An 18,397-nucleotide genomic window follows, 5' to 3' on the forward strand; every position below is an offset into this window, starting at 1 on the left:
TTTTATTTTTATTTACCATTAGTATAAAAACTTCATTTTATCAAATAATTAAACTATTTTAATATAAAATATAATATAATTTTTTCTATCTAACTCAAAAGTTTGTTTCAATTTAAAAAATGATTTCACTCTCAGAGTCAATTATGTGAATATTTAATTAAAGTTATTTGATATTTTAATATAAACTTTAAGCTATCCTGAATGCAAAATATGTGCATAATAATCATCAATTTTATTCATAAATTTTTTATATTACTTAATAAATTAATTATTTTAAAAAAGTTAAACTATTAAAAAGATAAACAAAAATAATTTTATATTTAATATTTATTAACTGTTTTTTTAATAAAAAATAAATTATAATGTATTTTATATTACAATTTATTTCTTACAAATAAAAATGGAAGTAGTAATATATAATACCCCCACCCCACCCCACTGTTCCACAGTTTTGGATCCCATGTTTGATTCCTTAGCCCTCTCAATTTCTCTCTCTAGTGTTTAATTTGGTAACAAAAAGAGACAAAACCAAACCGCTACATGCATGAATTTCTGGAACCATCAAATGAAACTGTAGTTAAAGAAACTCACCAGCCAGCTGTGCCAAGGAGTGATGAAAAGTGTGAGTCATGCTTGTTAAATAGAGTTGAGTTGTCCCAATTCTGCAAAATTAAGCTTACTTGGAATATCACAAATGGGTAGTAGCAGATGGAATTGGTGGGCTTGTTGGGGTTCAGAAGTATTTTCAAAAATGAAGCTCTTGTTGTTCTTGGTGCCTCTCGTACTAGTTGCTGGCTTTGCTTCTGTAAAGGGTCCAAGCCTTTGCAGATGGGGTTTCATTGCGGACTGTTCTATCTCATTTACTCCTCTTCCTGCTTCTTCAAATTCCTCCTCACAAACACTTCATCAATCTGTAAGAGCTCACTTCTTTCACTCTTTCTTAATTTCTCTGCTTTGCTAAAAGTAAAAAAAAAAAATTGTTTATGATCGAGTAAGGTGCAGCATAAAATTGTGGTTATATTGTGATTGTTTAATTTATTTTTCTCATTAATTAATGCAAGATCAGATGAATTTATTATGTTTAGAAAATAAATAAATGTAACTAATGCCAACCATTTTTATTTTATCTCTCACTTTCTTTTTTTAAATATTTTTTAATAATAACAAACTACCATGTATAAGTTAATTAGTTAGCTTTTATAAAATTTTATTATTAGATGATAACATAAAATTATTTTAGACTATTAATATATCATCCTTAAACTGTTAAAAAAAAACATTTTCCATTAAGTTTTTGAAGCAGATTTTGTGGTAAAGATTATTTCTCAAAAGCAGCGGAACACGAATCATGCACAATTCTTCTTTATTGAGCTTACTCTATAACTGCTATATATCCAAAAACAAGAGTTTAGTTTTTAGCCTTTACAAGCTAACGAAACTCGAGTTTTTGTACTCACAAATGCTTTTCTTCCCAATTATATGCTTACGCTTCCACCCCTCTGTTCTTTATTGCGTCCGTCATGCTTGTTTTCTTCTCTCTTTTTTTTTGGGGTAAATATTTGGCACGCATTTTGTACATAAATATATTTTTTTTCTGTATAATTATAGTGATACATATTTTTGGTATTGTTTCTTTTATGGTAAAAAGTATTGCCATTAACTATGAACATGCTCTTGCAACAAACCCCAATGAATTTTCGTATTGTTGCTTTACTTTGCTACGGGAACTATTAAACTTGTCTTCGTCAATGAAACGATTTGAACAAACGCTGAGTTGTTTTTTGTAACTTGGATGTTACTTTGTAAGCTATGGTTGTTTTGCCATTAATTCTAACTACGACAACACGAATATTTTAACGCATGAATAACACATGGAATATTTCTGAAAAAGTTGGTAGGAGCCACTCAGCCACCGCACCGTTCAAACAAACATGCAATTAGTCTTTGCCTTAATTTAATGTAGCAATTATAGGAACTAATTAATTGCGAATTTCACAAAGTTATAAATTATTCATTATTCTTTCCTTTTCCCCTTTCCATTTTGTAAGTTTGCAAATTACACAGATTCTCTTGTGTCAGACTTTTGAAGCATTTGTTTTCCTAGTTATTTCTTTTGTCAAGAAGATAAAATGTCTTCTTCTATTTTGAGTGGTGATATTTAGACATTCCTAAATATTAAGACTCCTAATTTTTTCTTCTTCTATTATATCGTATCATTTATCATATCTAAATATCAAACTTTTATACTTTTATAATAGTTATTGTAAGAGTTTAATAGTTGTACACTATAAAAAAAAAAATTATAGTGTCAACCAATTAGAAATCATCAATAGTTTGATTTTAAAGATATTAATTGTAAAAAAAATTAAAAAAAAAACATTGACGATTTATGATTAGGTATAATTATTCTACCAGAAACGTTATATAATTACAATGAAGTTATAGTTGCAATACTTTTTATTAATTGATAATGTAAAAAGGTACATACAAATTACATTCTTAATTTTTTAAAACATTTCTATCAATTTTTTTTTTTTTGAATAAGACTTCAGCAAACGAACATCAAGGTTAAGAGTTCATATCCCAACAACATTGACACCTCAAGTTCAACTCATCATAAATATTTTCTCCGTCTCATAAATAATGATCACGTAAGAAAAAAAGTTATTCTAAAATAGTTGTCCTTCTAACTTTTCAATCTAATATTAATAGTTTTTTTTCACATATGTCGCTTATAATATTAATGATACGAGTAATAAAATTAAAAATAAATTAATAATGATTAAGTTAAATTTATAAAATTATTTTTTTCCATCTATTTATTAATTTTTTTGATTTATCTAAAACAATCTAGAACAATAATTATGGAACAGAGAGACTAGAGTGTACTATAATTAATTAATATTTTTATTATTATTTATTATTCTTGGTTTTTCCAATTTAATTTCATAATAAACATACAAAAGATTAAAAATTATGTAAAAGTAAGAGAACATATAATTAATTGAGAACTATAATTAAATCTAATGAGCATCCTCGATATATGATAATATCATTCTTAAATTTAAATTATATCCTATAAATTTAAAATAAAAAATTTGAATTGTTTTTCAACAATTCTTCCATCAAGTTAAAATTTTCAAACTTCATCTTCAATGTTTGCCATCATGGATGCTCATCAAAATAAATCATGTTTATATTTTGCAAACTTTGGTATGTTTCTCGCATATAGAGATAAGGTGACATTCTTCTTAAATCTAGACAATATCCTAGATATTTAAAATTAGTTGAATTATTTTGAATATTAACATTGTCAAAACTATAAATTCTTAGTATAAGAGACCAAATTAATGGAAACGATGTTGTATTTGCAAATTCTTTAAGTGAAAGAGGATATTATGTCTAGATATCATTTTCATTTTATATGAGTGAGGAACACGTTGGAAGTTACATTAATCTTTCATCCTAAGCTCATGATTTAGTGAATGATCAATTATTATTTGTTTTGAAGCAAGAAACAATAATAGATTAGATAACTCCATCAAATTATCATTTAAATTGAAATTTTAGCATATTTTTTGGTTCAACTAAAGTTGATTACTTGTGTTTTTTTAACAGAATGAAACTAAAGTTTTCAATGTCTCCAAGCCCGGGTTCAATTTAGCTGCTGCAAATGAATCGGATGAATCTCACCCACGACAGAAGCAGAAAAGAAAACTCAGTTTCTTAGATAGAAATGAAGTTGTTCTAGCACAAGCTCGAGCTGCAATCAGAGAAGCCAAAAATGAGAATCAAACACAAGATTCAGATTATGTTCCAATAGGTCCGATGTATTGGAATGCTAAGACATTTCACAGGTACATAATGCACTATTCCATGCACTGCTCTTCATAATGATCAATTACAAATTTGCATTGTAATATTATAAATAAATCCTAATCAATATTGGAGAATTGACACATATGCACACCAATTCTTCAAATACCACAAGCACATGAAGTGAACAATGCTACATGCAATTTTTTGAGCTATATTCAATGTTCATAACAAATCACTCATTAATCACACTCCTTAAAAAAATACTATGGCAGGAGCTACTTAGAAATGGAGAAGCAATTCAAAGTATTTGTGTACGAAGAAGGAGAGACTCCAGTTTTCCACAATGGACCATGCAAAAGCATATACTCCATGGAGGGTAACTTTATACATGCTATTGAAATGAATGACCATTTTCGAACTAAAGATCCCAAGAAAGCACATGTGTTTTTCCTTCCTTTTAGTGTAGTAATGATGGTTCGATTTGTGTATCAAAGAGACTCACGTGACTTTGGCCCCATTAGAAAAACAGTCATAGACTATATCAATCTCATTGCTGCAAGATACTCTTATTGGAATCGAAGCCTTGGAGCTGATCACTTCATGCTTGCTTGCCATGACTGGGTGAACACCTTAGTACCTCTAATTCATTATCCTTGCATTGTTAATTTTGAATGCATAAATAAAATTTAGAGTTTAACAGGCATGCGCTATCCATATAAATGTTTTTATATTATTAGTCAATTAGAAATCATTTTTATTATAATTTTTATGATAATTGTTATGAAAGTCAATAAATTTATTATGAATAGTAGTTTGTGATTGGATAATAGTATGTATATTATTTATTTAATAAAATTTGAGATATGAAAATTTCACTAATTAATTTCCTGTATATGTTTAGGGGCCAGAAGCATCATTGTCCTTACCTTACCTGCACAAGAACTCTATTCGTGTACTTTGCAATGCCAATACCTCCGAAGGTTTCAAGCCTGCAAAGGATGTTTCATTTCCTGAAATTAATCTCCAAACCGGTTCAATAAACGGTTTCATTGGTGGGCCATCTGCATCTAAACGTTCAATTTTGGCTTTCTTTGCTGGAGGAGTTCATGGGCCTATTAGGCCAATTCTCCTTGAGCATTGGGAAAACAAGGATGAAGATATTCAAGTTCACAAGTACCTCCCAAAGGGTGTTTCTTACTATGACAAGTTGAGGAATAGCAAGTTTTGCCTTTGTCCTAGTGGGTATGAGGTGGCTAGCCCTAGAGTGGTGGAGGCAATTTACACAGGTTGTGTTCCTGTGCTCATTTCGGAGCACTATGTTCCTCCTTTTAGTGACGTTTTGAATTGGAAGTCGTTCTCAGTTGAGCTTTCAGTGAAGGACATTCCCAACTTGAAGGACATTTTGATGAGTATATCTCCAAGACAGTATATAAGAATGCAAAGAAGAGTAATACAAATTCAAAGACACTTTGAGGTTCACTCTCCACCCAAGCGATTCGATGTGTTTCACATGATCCTTCATTCTGTGTGGCTTAGGAGACTCAACTTTAGAATGACTCTTAACTTGTAACTTATGGCTTCGTGTTTAATAAATTACTTCACATTCAAATGTAGACTTCCCGTCCTAAAATAACTTATGGTTAAGATTTTTTTATGCAGATCAACTGACAAAACAAATATTTTGAGAGAATTAATATTTATCAGGCAATAATTTTATTTAAATATTATTATTTTTCTCTTAATTTTAATAAATATATTATTAAAAAAATTTAAGATAACATTATTTATTATATGAAACACATTAGTAATATATGAAATGAGAAGTAATATATGAAGTGAAAGTCAAATTAAATATAGGTTAGAAATTTAAAACTGAAGAAAAATTGAAAACCAAGGAAACTTAGAGTAAGTTCAGCCGTGATTTTTTTGTATCTCAATTTTTACAATTTCTTTAGTTTCTTTATTTATTTTTTTCTTAAGATATCTAATAGTAATAGCATGGGGGTATCCATGCATGAATCCTTAATCAAACTAAAAAGATAATCTCTCTTAGCCGTATTGAATTATGAGTAGAAACCACATAACCACTTAATATAATCTCTGGTAAGTCGTAAAATGGTAAAGAATGGTGACAATAAAATCCTTTTGATTTTTCACCACTCCACAAGGATGGAATCGTTTGACTTCGATTTGGTTACTCCTTCCCCCAACATGCTGCCACGATTTTGAGTTAAGAATGTAACACCTTCATATCATGTCAGCCTTCTAGGGCAGCAAGAGGGACCGAGTGACCGACTTCTCCCCCATACACCGATTTCCAAATATCTCAATCCTACCACACACATATATCCATACATATCCTTTTCCTTTTACGTTACATTTCAATTCATTAGATTCTTTCATTTGTTTACTTTAAGACACATGTCACCACCAAAGAGCATCTCATAACAACGTGTCACACCTCTCAAGTACACACGCCAAATGTCCCTTCCCTCCACCTTGTGCTGCTTTCTGTGAAGGACACGTGTCACTCTCAACACAACCCTCTTCCATCCATTCCTATAAATTATCAAACTCATTCCATTCCTCCACATCTCAATATCTTACACAAAACTTCCACTTGAGAGAAAGGTAGTGTATTAAGACTAAACAAATTTTCAATTTTTCAATGGCGTCGAGGCAACAAAAAGAGGATCGAGCTGAGGCAGCTGCGAAAGTTGCTGCGAAAGAACTCGAACAACTCAACCGAGAAAAAGACCGTGATTTCAGTGTTGGTGTTGCAGACCAACACCAACAAGAAGAACATCAGTTAGATCAACAAAAGCGTGGTGTAATCGGATCCATGTTCAAGGCGGTGCAAGACACCTACGAGAACGCCAAGGAAGCTGTCGTTGGCAAGAAAGAACCTTCGACGACGACTAACTCGTACAGTACCAGAGAGGTTATTCACGACGTTGACATTCAACCCGATGACGCGGCTGCAGCGAGGGAAGTGAGAGACAAATCAGCCTCAAAGTCACCAGGTATCTACAATTCTGCCACTGCTGACAACAAAACCGGTTCCAAGGTCGGAGAGTACGCAGATTATGGTTCTCAGAAGGCGAAAGAAACAAAAGATGCAACGAAGGAAAAAGCTGGAGAGTACACAGATTATGCTTCGCAGAAGGCGAAGGAAACGAAGGACAAGACAATGGAAAAGGCTGGAGAGTACACTGATTATGCTTCGCAGAAGGCGAAGGAAACGAAGGACAAGACAATGGAGAAGGCTGGAGAGTACACAGATTATGCTTCGCAGAAGGCGAAAGAAGCCAAGGACAAGACAATGGAGAAGGGAGGGGAATATAAAGACTATGCTGCAGAGAAGGCTAAAGAAGGAAAAGATGCTACTGTGAATAAGATGGGAGAGTATAAAGATTATACGGCGGAGAAGGCTAAAGAGGGGAAAGATACGACGTTGGGGAAGCTTGGGGAGCTGAAGGACTCTGCGGCTGATGCGGCGAAGAGGGCAGTGGGTTACTTGAGCGGCAAGACAGAGGAAACCAAAGAGAAAGTCTCGGAGACGGCAGAGGCGACGGCTAATAAGGCGGCGGAGATGAAGGAGGCCACCAGGGAGAAGGCTGCCGGGACTGCGGAGGCGGCCAAGAACAAGGCCGCAGAGGTAAAGGACAGAGCTGCAGAAACCGCGGAGGCGGCCAAGAACAAGACTGCCGAGACTGCTGAGGCAGCGAAGCAGAAAACCGCACAGGCAAAGGACAACGCCAAGGTTTCACCTTTATATTAATTTTTTTTAATCTCTATATTTAAAATTGGTCATTTCAATTTCATGCTTCTATTGAAAATTTGGAATGCAGTGGATTTCGTCCTTCACTAGCTAATCTAACTGTTCCCAAGTCAAAATGGGGTTAACCAAAATCACTATAGAGAATACAATCAATTTGTGTAACACCCCTTTAATACCGGCACATTCCTTAGTTTGGAGCCGAATACTGATGAGTGTTTTAACTTGATTAATTGATGAATCTGAACCCTTTATTCAGAAAATTTTTATATTGAGTTGTATTACATTTTTTTTTTCTCACTATATATATCTTGGAGTAGAGATAGAGAGTGTCCCAGTTTGGACCTTAAAACAGATTTTACTTATTCGTTATTATTTTGGGTTTGCATTTATGTTTGTATGTAATAATGGGAGTAATAATTGTTGAGGTTAGAGAAAATTGACTAGTTTTTGTGGGTGTGATGTGATGCAGGAAAATGTAAGTGGTGCAGATGAAGGAGCAAGGAGGAAAATGGAGGACCTAAGGCTTCGAGGTAAAGGGTATGGAAGTCATGAATCTGCAGGGGGGCGTGGAGATAAGGTGGTGGTGAAAGTGGAAGAGAGTCGACCAGGGGCAATTGCGGAAACACTGAAAGCAGCGGATCAGATTGCGGGACAGACCTTCAACGATGTGGGACGCTTCGATGAAGAAGAGGGTGTCGTCAATGTGGAGCGCCGCAAGAAATAAAATAAAACGTCGTCTATGATACAAATATAGACGCAGTTTATATTATAGTATATTATCATGATGTATGTTGTTTACTTTTTGGTTTGCTTCTTTACAAAAAATGTGTATGTGTATGGTTTTGAAGATTGGTTCTAGACTCGTGGGAACCATTTCAGCAATAAAAATTTTGCGCGTTCTTGTACACTTAGTGATGAGAAGAGATATCTTCTGCCCACTATATATCATTTAAAACTTCTCTTCATCCATTATATAATTTGGATCTGTTGTACTGAATATATGGTCATTTTTTTATTTATTTATTTCATTCACTAACAAAATATACGTATACTGCTTAATCAAGTAATGTATCAGTCCACATTAGCAGTTCATTATTTTTTTTAAAACATACATTAATTAGTCACGCCATAGTCTCTACTTAAGGAACTTATCAACCACTAGCACTCTTCCTTGATTTTTACTACTTAAACGAGTAATATATCAATTTACGTCAGAAATTTCCATATACTAATTAGTTAGTCATTGCCTAGAGTACTTAAGGGGTTTCTAATCACTGGCACTCCTTGAGATTTGTCTTGGAGATTCCAAGCTTCCCTTCTCTCATAATTTCGAATCTTGTTAAAATATCAGCAAGCTAATTTTCTGTACTCTAGTTCATAAGCTTCCTTCATTCTATTCTACTTTCCTCGAGCATATGTTTGGTTTTATCATTGATATGGCTGATTCGTTATCAACTATATTACAGTATCTTCTACTAGTTTTTCCCTAAATTTTTCCAAGATTTATTTAAGCCAAATTGCCTAGTTTGCTGTGTTGTTGGCGAAACTATAACTTTTTAGCAGCGGATCGAGCTATAATCTATTATTACTTATATAATAGATTATAGTACTAATAAGATCCTTAAACCTCATTCTTCCCAACACAATTGCTCACTTTGGTACCTAGATTTTTTGTACCAATTGTGAAGTCGATCTGCTTGGTTTAATAATATTTTTTGCATACTGTTCCAAAAAGAAACTTTGATACCAAGATCTAAAAAATATAGAGATTTATTATTTATTTAATTATTTTAGTTTTTGAGTAATAGGGATATGTGGAATGTATTATTGAATCATACAACATTCATGTAAGAATGAGAAATTTATATACGATGTTATGGAAGTAAAACAGAAGGCGTCCGTTGTTCTCACTATCGGCTCATAGCGTTTTCAGAAGACCCTTCGTACAGAAAAGGGACTCGATCATTTTGAGTTACTTCCCATGGGACATGTCTCAATTATTTTGACAAAATCTTTTTGAGGCTTTTCTGGAGACAAAACGAGGTTTAAATTAGTGAAATTATTTGATGCTGGGTCAGATAGCCAATTACAGTGTTTTAAGATTCGGGTCTCTACTTTATCAGTCGCCCATGCGGGAGTATATCACTTTTGCATTATTAGCGAACTAATAAATTTATTATGTTATAAAATAATTAATGTTTATTTATATAATAATAAAAATTTTAATATATATTTAATTTATATGTAAATTTAGATAATAAATTTTGTGACAATTAATTTTGATCTAATAATTAATTTATTTATATACATAAAGTTTTATAAAATCTGTGATTTTTATTTATAATTTATATATGTAAACAAATTAATTATTTGATCAAAATTAATTGTCAAAAAATTTATTATCTAAATTTACATGTGCATTAAATATAAATTAAAACTTGTATTGTTATATATAGTGATATTAATTATTTTATAATATAATTGGCTTATTAGTTTAATTGGTTAGAACGTTATACTAGTAACTTGAAAGTCACAAGTTTGATTCGTGCATGGACCATTATTTCGTAAAACTTATTTTTGACATTTTTTTTTTAAAATCGTTTGGGTCTCATGTGAATTGGTCAATCTGTATTGGGCTTACGGATTCGCCAATCCATATCAACTTTACGGAAGGAAAAAAAATGGAATTTTGCTATTTTATAATATAATTGGCTTATTAGTTTAATTGGTTAGAACGTTATACTAATAACTTGAAAGTCACAAGTTTGATTCCTGCATGGACCATTATTTCGTAAAACTTATTTTTGACATTTTTTTTTAAAATCGTTTGGGTCTCATGTGAATTGGTCAATCTGTATTGGGCTTACGGATTCGCCAATCCGTATCAACTTTACGGAAGGAAAAAATAATGGAATTTTGCTATTTTGCTGGATGTACCAGCAATTGTGATGGGTGCACAAAGTAATGCCTCTCCTAAAGACGAGGAAAACATTTGGGCCAATTAGGAAGAAGAAAGGCCCAATAATAATGGGTACTTTAAAATATTTAGGAGCTTTTTTAAGTATGTTTTGTTCCAACCTTGCCCAGAGTTCTAACGATCACATACTAGTACCATACCAGTCCCTTAAACATAAACAAAAACACATAATTAATTAAAAATATGAGAAGTGACAGTAATACACTTTTATTACATATTTTACTATTAATTTAAAATTTATTATAAATTACAATTTATAAATAAAATTCATTAAATAAGAAGTGAAATTAATAAAATTTAGTGGTTTGTAATAAATTTGTCATAAAAAAGTTTATTGTTATTTTTTTTTCTAGAAACACAAACAACTGGGTGGTAAGGAATGTTTGCTCTTTGGCACCCAAAAAATAGTGTATTGTCCATGACTCACAAATCCTATGTGGCACTCAGAAACACGTGTCCACCCTACAAGTCAGTCCTGTTACAGGAGCACAGACGTCTAACCCTTAGCAATCGGCTCCCAACAAACGGGTTATCTCTAACCTAACTAATATTCAAACATATTTGAATATCTTATCTATTGGTAGGTATTAAATTAAATTATCTATAACACCACATTATCTACAAGGTATAAATATCTTCTACCTTTATGTGTAATTCAAATAATTATCTCTAACTTCACCTCTAAGCTCCCGGCTATTATCTATAAGTCGGGAATTATCTACAAGGCTAACAACAACCCCTACAAACAAGGACCAACATCCTTGCTCAACTAATATAAATATAGGTTCCATCGAATCCTTCTATACAACAGTCATATATGACTTACACACACTTAGCACACGACTACAAGCCTGGGCCCCTCTCTTTCTCTTTCACTCATACGAGCTATTTACAACATTACTTGCTTTACTCTCCTTACACACATTCTTACTTGAGCGTAGGAGTCCTTTGTTTTACAAGTTCCCCCTCTTGTCACAGGCAGCCTCAACGCCAATGTGTGAAGTTCGGGATCCCACTCAACCAGGTCAATCCTAACGTGCCAAGATTTCAAATTTTGGTAAGAACATTTGGTGTCCACAATGGTGTCGCGGTAAAACATACCTCGCGGCCTCTCGTCAATCCTCTCACATCCATCCATGGTCAACACTCAGTTCGGCATCAAACGCAAGACCCCTCTCGCAAACTCGCATCCTCACTCGGCAGCTATGACAGACACAAACACTCTACAGCAACTCCAAAACCGCATCACGAAGATAGAGCGACGCCATGAGGAAGAGTTGACAAGGCCATGACCAGCTAGAGGCTCATGTCAGACGTCCCCAAGGCGACGAGCAATCCGCCCACACCTTGCCTGAACGCACACAAGGCAACATTGTAGAAGACCTAAATTCCTCTTACATGCACCGTCCAACAACACGGACTATTTGTCGACATCCTTTTGTCAACCGCATCATGGAGGCAGGCATACCCTTGGGGTGGAAGCCACTCAACCTCGAGCGGTACGACGAGACAACCGATCCAAACGAGCATTTGGACGTCTTCCTGACACAGGTAAACCTTTACGCCAACGACAATGCGACCTTGTGTCGCGTCTTCCCTACATCTCTCAAGGGAGCAACATCGACCTGGTACGATAGACTCCCACCTAGGTCCATAGACATCTTTGACACCCTCGTCGAATGATTGAGTGCGTAGTACACCACTAACAGGTCTCACCGCATGACCTCGGCCGCCTAAGCTAGTCTGCGACAAGCAGACGTCAAGTCCCTCAGAAAGTTCATGGACAGATTTGCGCCCACGGCCGTCTAGATCCAAAATCTCAATCCTGAGGTAGCGTTGTGTTCCATGCTCCTCGCCTTATGCCTCGACAAGTTCGTAAATAGTTTATGCAAAAAGGCACCCGGTACCATGGACAAACTGCGCAAACGAGCCAAGGGTTACATCCAGATTGAAGAAATGTCTAGATTTCGGAATGAAGTCCGCCAAGCTGGACAGAAGTGTGACAAGCACGAAGAAAACACCAAGGCCAACTCGCAAAAGTTGGACAAGAGGCACAAGCCAGACAAGCGCCAATCTCTCTCCAAAGTACCCAGGTACGAGCACTACACCCCCTTAATGTTACTAATTATAAATCGATGTTTAATTGTATTTATCATGTTATTTAACTATATGGTTGACTTGAATGAGTTGAGGGATGGCTTGAATTAGTCATTAGTGAATTTCTTGATGTGGATGTTGAGTTATGTGGAGTTTTGTTGAGCTAAGTTGAAATTATGAGATTTCAAATTTTACCTAAACCTATTTTAGTAAAATCGCGATCTCAGATTCGTTAACCGTTGGATCATCTTCAAATTTTGGATGGAGGTTTCTAAGACAATTCTCCACAGTCTAATCGTTGGGATTTTGAAAAATAACAACTTTTGATTTTTCTCTAAGCGTGAGGGGCGCGCTAAGCGTAATTCCAACCCGAGAGGAAATTGCGCTGTGCGAGAATTAGTGCAGAGAGAGTTGCGAAAAGTGGACTCTCGTTTAGCGAAATGAGCTCGCTAGGAGAGATCTGCAGATTATAAATACGTTCTTCAGCGTGAAAAACACGATTTTTCCCCCTCTCCTCCTCGCTAAACGCCCACCTAAACCCTAACACCTTATTCTCCATCACCCACGACCACCAGTGGCCACCACGAGCTGCCATTGCTTGTCGCCAAACCTCCACACCAAGAAGAATGTTGTAATCAGAGCGGAATCCTCAAAATCCTCCTCAAGGATTCGGTGGAGAAAATTCCCCCAATCCTTCATTTTGTAGCTTCTCTGAGATAATCTTGACTTCTAAGTCTTTCTTCTAGTTAGTTTGAGTTTCTCTTAGTATCTCTCGTGTTGGGTACTGTGATAGGGTGTTTTTATACTTCCTTTGAAAAACGCTTGAAAATGAGATATTGTAAAAGTTATCTTTTTACAATATTGATGTTATTTTCGTGACCTTCATTGAACCTCGGTCATATTGGCGTGAGCGGAATTTCAAAATGACGTTTCCTTTTAGTAGAATTCGAAACACCCCTTAGCCATTTATGTTTTGACAGGGGTATTTGACTCCGAATATTGTTATTAACCTTGTTTTTGAAATCTATACTAAATTTCCTTTATTTTGGTATATAGAACCTTGCGTTTGGACGATGAGCATGAAAGAGAGAGACCTATGAACGACGCAAAGAGGAACTGACGAAGAGCTCACAATAGGTGAGGGGAGTTTATTATCATTTATAGTTTTTAATATCATAGTTGGGGTCAGGGAACCTAACTATGGGGATGTATGTTTGTCCCTGTTGCATGCTAGTTTTCAAGAAAACATGTTTTTGACTAATGGGATGCGATATATCTATTATTGATGAATAACATTATTGTTTCTATTAGACTTGTAGGGTCTGAAGACCTGGGGAGTGTGAATCTCAGGCATGAACTATACATGTATGTATATGTGGAATGCAACTTACTAATGATACTATTATTGAGGATATTAATTGAAGTGAGATGATATTGTCATTGATGATTATGTTGATATGAGTTGATGTTGTTTATAATGTCATTGAAATGAGATGAGGCAATGTTGATGTAGATAACGATATTGAGGTGAGATGTTAATGATGTTGAAAATGTCATTGTGATGATGTATGTTGTGTATGTACATGGGGGGTGCAGTGACCTTGTTGGATATCCCTGGTGGGAGAAATAAAGTGGTTAAGAGTTTTAAGCATCTCTGGAGGGGGATGGCTTAGAATCTTTAATTATTCACGGTCAATGCATTGATGGTGCTCATGTTTCATATGTTGTATATTGTGTATGTACATGGGGGGTGCACTGACCTTGTTTGATATCCCTGGTGGGGGAAAAATAGTTGTTAAAGAGTTTTAAGCATCTCCGGAGGGGGATGACTTAGAATCTTTAATTATCCACGGTTAGTGCATTGATGGTGCCCATGTTTCATACTTCATATGACATGGAAATAGCATAAACTTTGTCAGTAAATACTTGTAGTTTTTCATGAGGAGGAATACTTGTACTTGGGGGCATGTCACTCGGTTTGGAACTCCCTTAAGACTCAGGTTGATCACCATGGCGGGGGAGTTGCCTGTGGTCGACAGGGTGACCTCGACACTTACTGCCCAGTTTTCCTAAGTGAGAGTGTCGTGTGGACACGCTTAGGCTATTTCCCTGGGGATGGTACCATATTGCATTTGAGAGTTGAGGTCAGGTGCATACATCATACTGAGCATGATTGATTGAAACTATGGACGGATGATGACTATTTGTTGAGTATGTGTTGGACTAATGAATGTTTGTGTAAGCTTATGATATTTGTTAATGCTTACTAATTATGGTTATTTGATTCTTCTATTAATTTCTTTTATAATAAACTTACCCCTCACAATTTTTGTGTCGTGTGGTTGGTACCTGTGATGATCGTGAACCTTTGCTCGTGGGAGCAAAATGACAGCAGTAGAGTATGAGAAGTGAAATTCTTTTGTGGAGCCATCGAGCCGACTTAATGATGTTGGGATTATTTTGGGAGAGAGTTGTGTTTTGTTAATCAACTCCTCCATAGCCGGTTCCATAATTCTTTTTGTTGAATTGAGGATGTAAATCACAAATTTAATTATATGTATGAACAAATTTACTTTCCATTATGTGAATGATGTGTACTGAGTTACTATGCATATATATATATATATGTATGTATGTATGTATGTATGTATGTATGTATGTATTCACTTAAGTAATGGTACATTGTTTGGTGAATGTATATCGAGAAAAAAATTACTTTCATTTTTTATAAGCAATTTAACGAAATTTTCATTTAAAAATTGAAATTCTCGCGGTTTAAAGTGGTGATATCGTAGCGACGAGGCAGGTCGTTACACCTAACGGCCAATCATACCACGATTCTCAAGGAAGCATTCAACCTGGAGGTACCCTTTCGACTACCCCAGACGAAACCTCCAAGGCCAGGGTCAGACGCAACCAAGTACTACAAGTATCACCGTGGTATCGGTCACAACACCAAAGACTACTGGGCTCTGAAGGACAAGATCGAAGAACTCATACAGGCTAGGTACCTAGCCCAATTTATTAATAGACCAAACAATCACCAGACGGGAGCAAGACTTGGAGGGGAACATCATAGGAACTAGGAAGTGGACATGAGAAGAGCAGAAGAGCGAAGCAGACAAAGACCACAACCACAACGGCATGAGCAACCACCTCCAGAACAAGAACCTCCCCAACATATCAGAGGTGTAATCAACACCATCATTTGAGGCTTTTCCTATGGAGGACAGTCCAGCTAGTCCCGAAAACAACATCTACACGCCATCAACCAAGACGACCCAATGGTTGTCTCCATCATCATAGTGAATTTTATGGTGTCCAAGGTCCTCATCGACTAGGGCAGCTCCGCAGACATCTTGTTCTGGTAGACCTTTCAGAAACTCGAGGTCTCATCCGACACTGTCCACTCCTCGGCTTTGCAAGCGAGGGAGTCGAGGCCAAAGGCTACATGGACCTAATGACTACCTTCGATCAGGGCAAGCTTTCTAGGAGCTTCACCATCAGATACCTACTGATTGACACAAACCCATTGTATTTTTCCTTGATCGGCAAAAAGACACTTAACAAGCTCGGAGCCATAGTCTTCATGCCTCACTTAATAATGAAATTCCCTACACTGACAAGGGAGATTGTAACCGTTAAGGCTAACCAAAAACAAGCACGCCAATGTTATGCACTGAAGATGCCAACTTTTGCTACAGGGTCATGCCTTTTGGCCTAAAAACGTAGGTGCGACATACCAACGACTAATGGACTGAGTCTTCAAATAAAAAATAGACTGGAACGTCAAAGTATATGTGGATGGCATGGTTGTCAAGTCTCACAGCATACCCCAACATGTGGCAGACCTAGAAGAAGTCTTTGGGGAACTATGCAAATACAACATGCGCCTCAACCCTGAAAGATGTACTTTCGGGGTAGGCACGACAAGTTCCTCGACTTCATGATCACAAATCGAGGGATTAAAGCCAGCCCTGAAAAATGCACTGCCATACTGGAGATGCTCAGTCCCACCAACATTCAAGAAGTACAGAAGCTCAACGGTAGGCTAGCATCCCTGTCCAGGTTCTTGCTAAAGCTCGCCGAAAAGGCGAAGCCATTTTACAAACTGCTCAAAAAAATGAGCCCTTCTCATGGGATGAGACTTGTGAACAAGCTTTCCTGGCTTTTGAGAAGACCATAGCCACATCGCTAGTTTTGAGTCGACCCAAGCCAGGAGAACCTTGCTCCTGTATCTCTTAGTAGCCAACAAAGTTGTCAGCTCAGCTCTCATACAAGAGGAATGGAAGCACTAGCTCCCTATCTACTTCACCAGCCGCATGCTTCATGTCGCCGAGAAGCGCTACCAAATGATCGAAAAAGTGGTGCTAGCACTCACCATCTCGGCTCAATGACTTAGGCCCTACTTCCAGAGTCATCAAGTGGTAGTCAAGACAAACTATCCCATCAAGCAGGTTTTGAGAAAGCCAGAACTCGCAAGAAAGATGGTAGCCCGGTCCATCAAACTATTAGAGTTCGACAATCAATACAAACCACGCGGCCCCATGAAAACATAATTCATGGTTATTTTTTTGCAAAATTTGCTAGAAACGACACAACCACCCCAAACCGGTGGATCCTTTATGTCGATGGTGCATCCAACATAAAAGGAAGTGGGGCAGGGATTATCCTCGAAGGCCCTAACAATATCACTCTAAAGCAAGCCCTCAAGCTCAACTTTAGAGCCTCAAACAACCAGACAGAGTACAAGACACTTATTGCAGGTTTGAAGCTAGCTAGAGAAGTCGGAGCCAAGCGGCTACGATGTTACACACACTCTTAACTTATCCAAGGATATGTTGCCAACACATACCAGACCAAGGAAACAGTGCTACTCAAAGTACTATCTCATAGCGAAGTCTCTCATCAATAATTTTGAATGTTTCGAAATGTATTATATCCCTAGGGAAAGCAATACCCGAGCGGATCTACTCTCCAAGCTAGCTAGCACCAAGAAGGTCGGGCACCTCAAGACCATCATCCATGAGACGCTCCAAACTCCTACCATAGATGTTGAGGAAATTATGATCGGAGAAGAGGAGGAACCAAACTTGATGACCCCTTACAAGAACTTCCTAATACAGGGGGTCTTACCATCAAACGAGGACAAAGCCCGATGCCTTAAATGGAATACCAGCTACTATGCCATGCTTGATGGCAAGCTATTCAAAAGAGGGTTGACAACAACCTTACTTAAATGCCTAAACAACCAATAGGTAGACTACATCATGAGAGAACTTCACGAAGGGATTTGTAGACTCCACACCAGAGGATGCTCCCTAGCCACCAAAACAATACGAGCAGGATACTGCTGGCTAACATTCAGGGCAAACGCCCTTGACTTCACCAGGAGATGCAGATGATGCCAAGAGTTTGCTGACATGTCACACACTCCTCCTAACAACCTTCACAGTCTGAGCACCCCTTGGCCCTTCGCCATGTGGGGAATAGACATACTGGGACAGCTGCCAAAAGCCCTAAGAGCTGTCAAATACTTACTAGTCGCCATCGACTACTTCACCAAGTGGATAAAGACAGGACCACTTCAGGACATTACGGCCAGCGAGGTGGAAAAATTCACCTGGAAGCATCTCATCTGTAGGTATGGCCTCCCATACACCATTGTCACCGACAATGACCTCAATTGAAAGCTCAGACTTTCGAAGACTTTCTGATAATGC

The 18,397-nt window shown here is 36.6% G+C and overlaps 2 protein-coding genes across 2 annotated transcripts; both read left to right on the plus strand.

Moving 5' to 3' along the window:
• Window positions 1-438: 438 nt before the first annotated feature.
• On the plus strand, window positions 439-5,477 carry LOC114370552 (probable glycosyltransferase At5g03795). The gene is made up of 4 exons (XM_028327933.1): window positions 439-913; window positions 3,619-3,857; window positions 4,092-4,440; window positions 4,721-5,477. Exons 1-4 carry the CDS (start codon window positions 695-697, stop codon window positions 5,387-5,389), a joined length of 1,476 nt encoding a protein of 491 aa, XP_028183734.1. The 5' UTR covers window positions 439-694; the 3' UTR covers window positions 5,390-5,477.
• A 922-nt stretch (window positions 5,478-6,399) lies between these two features.
• On the plus strand, window positions 6,400-8,525 carry LOC114370241 (late embryogenesis abundant protein At3g53040-like). The gene is made up of 2 exons (XM_028327537.1): window positions 6,400-7,582; window positions 8,070-8,525. Exons 1-2 carry the CDS (start codon window positions 6,488-6,490, stop codon window positions 8,322-8,324), a joined length of 1,350 nt encoding a protein of 449 aa, XP_028183338.1. The 5' UTR covers window positions 6,400-6,487; the 3' UTR covers window positions 8,325-8,525.
• Window positions 8,526-18,397: the final 9,872 nt, after the last annotated feature.

The sequence above is a fragment of the Glycine soja genome, chromosome 10, assembly GCF_004193775.1.
Source record: "Glycine soja cultivar W05 chromosome 10, ASM419377v2, whole genome shotgun sequence".
Classification (NCBI taxonomy): Eukaryota; Viridiplantae; Streptophyta; class Magnoliopsida; order Fabales; family Fabaceae; genus Glycine; species Glycine soja.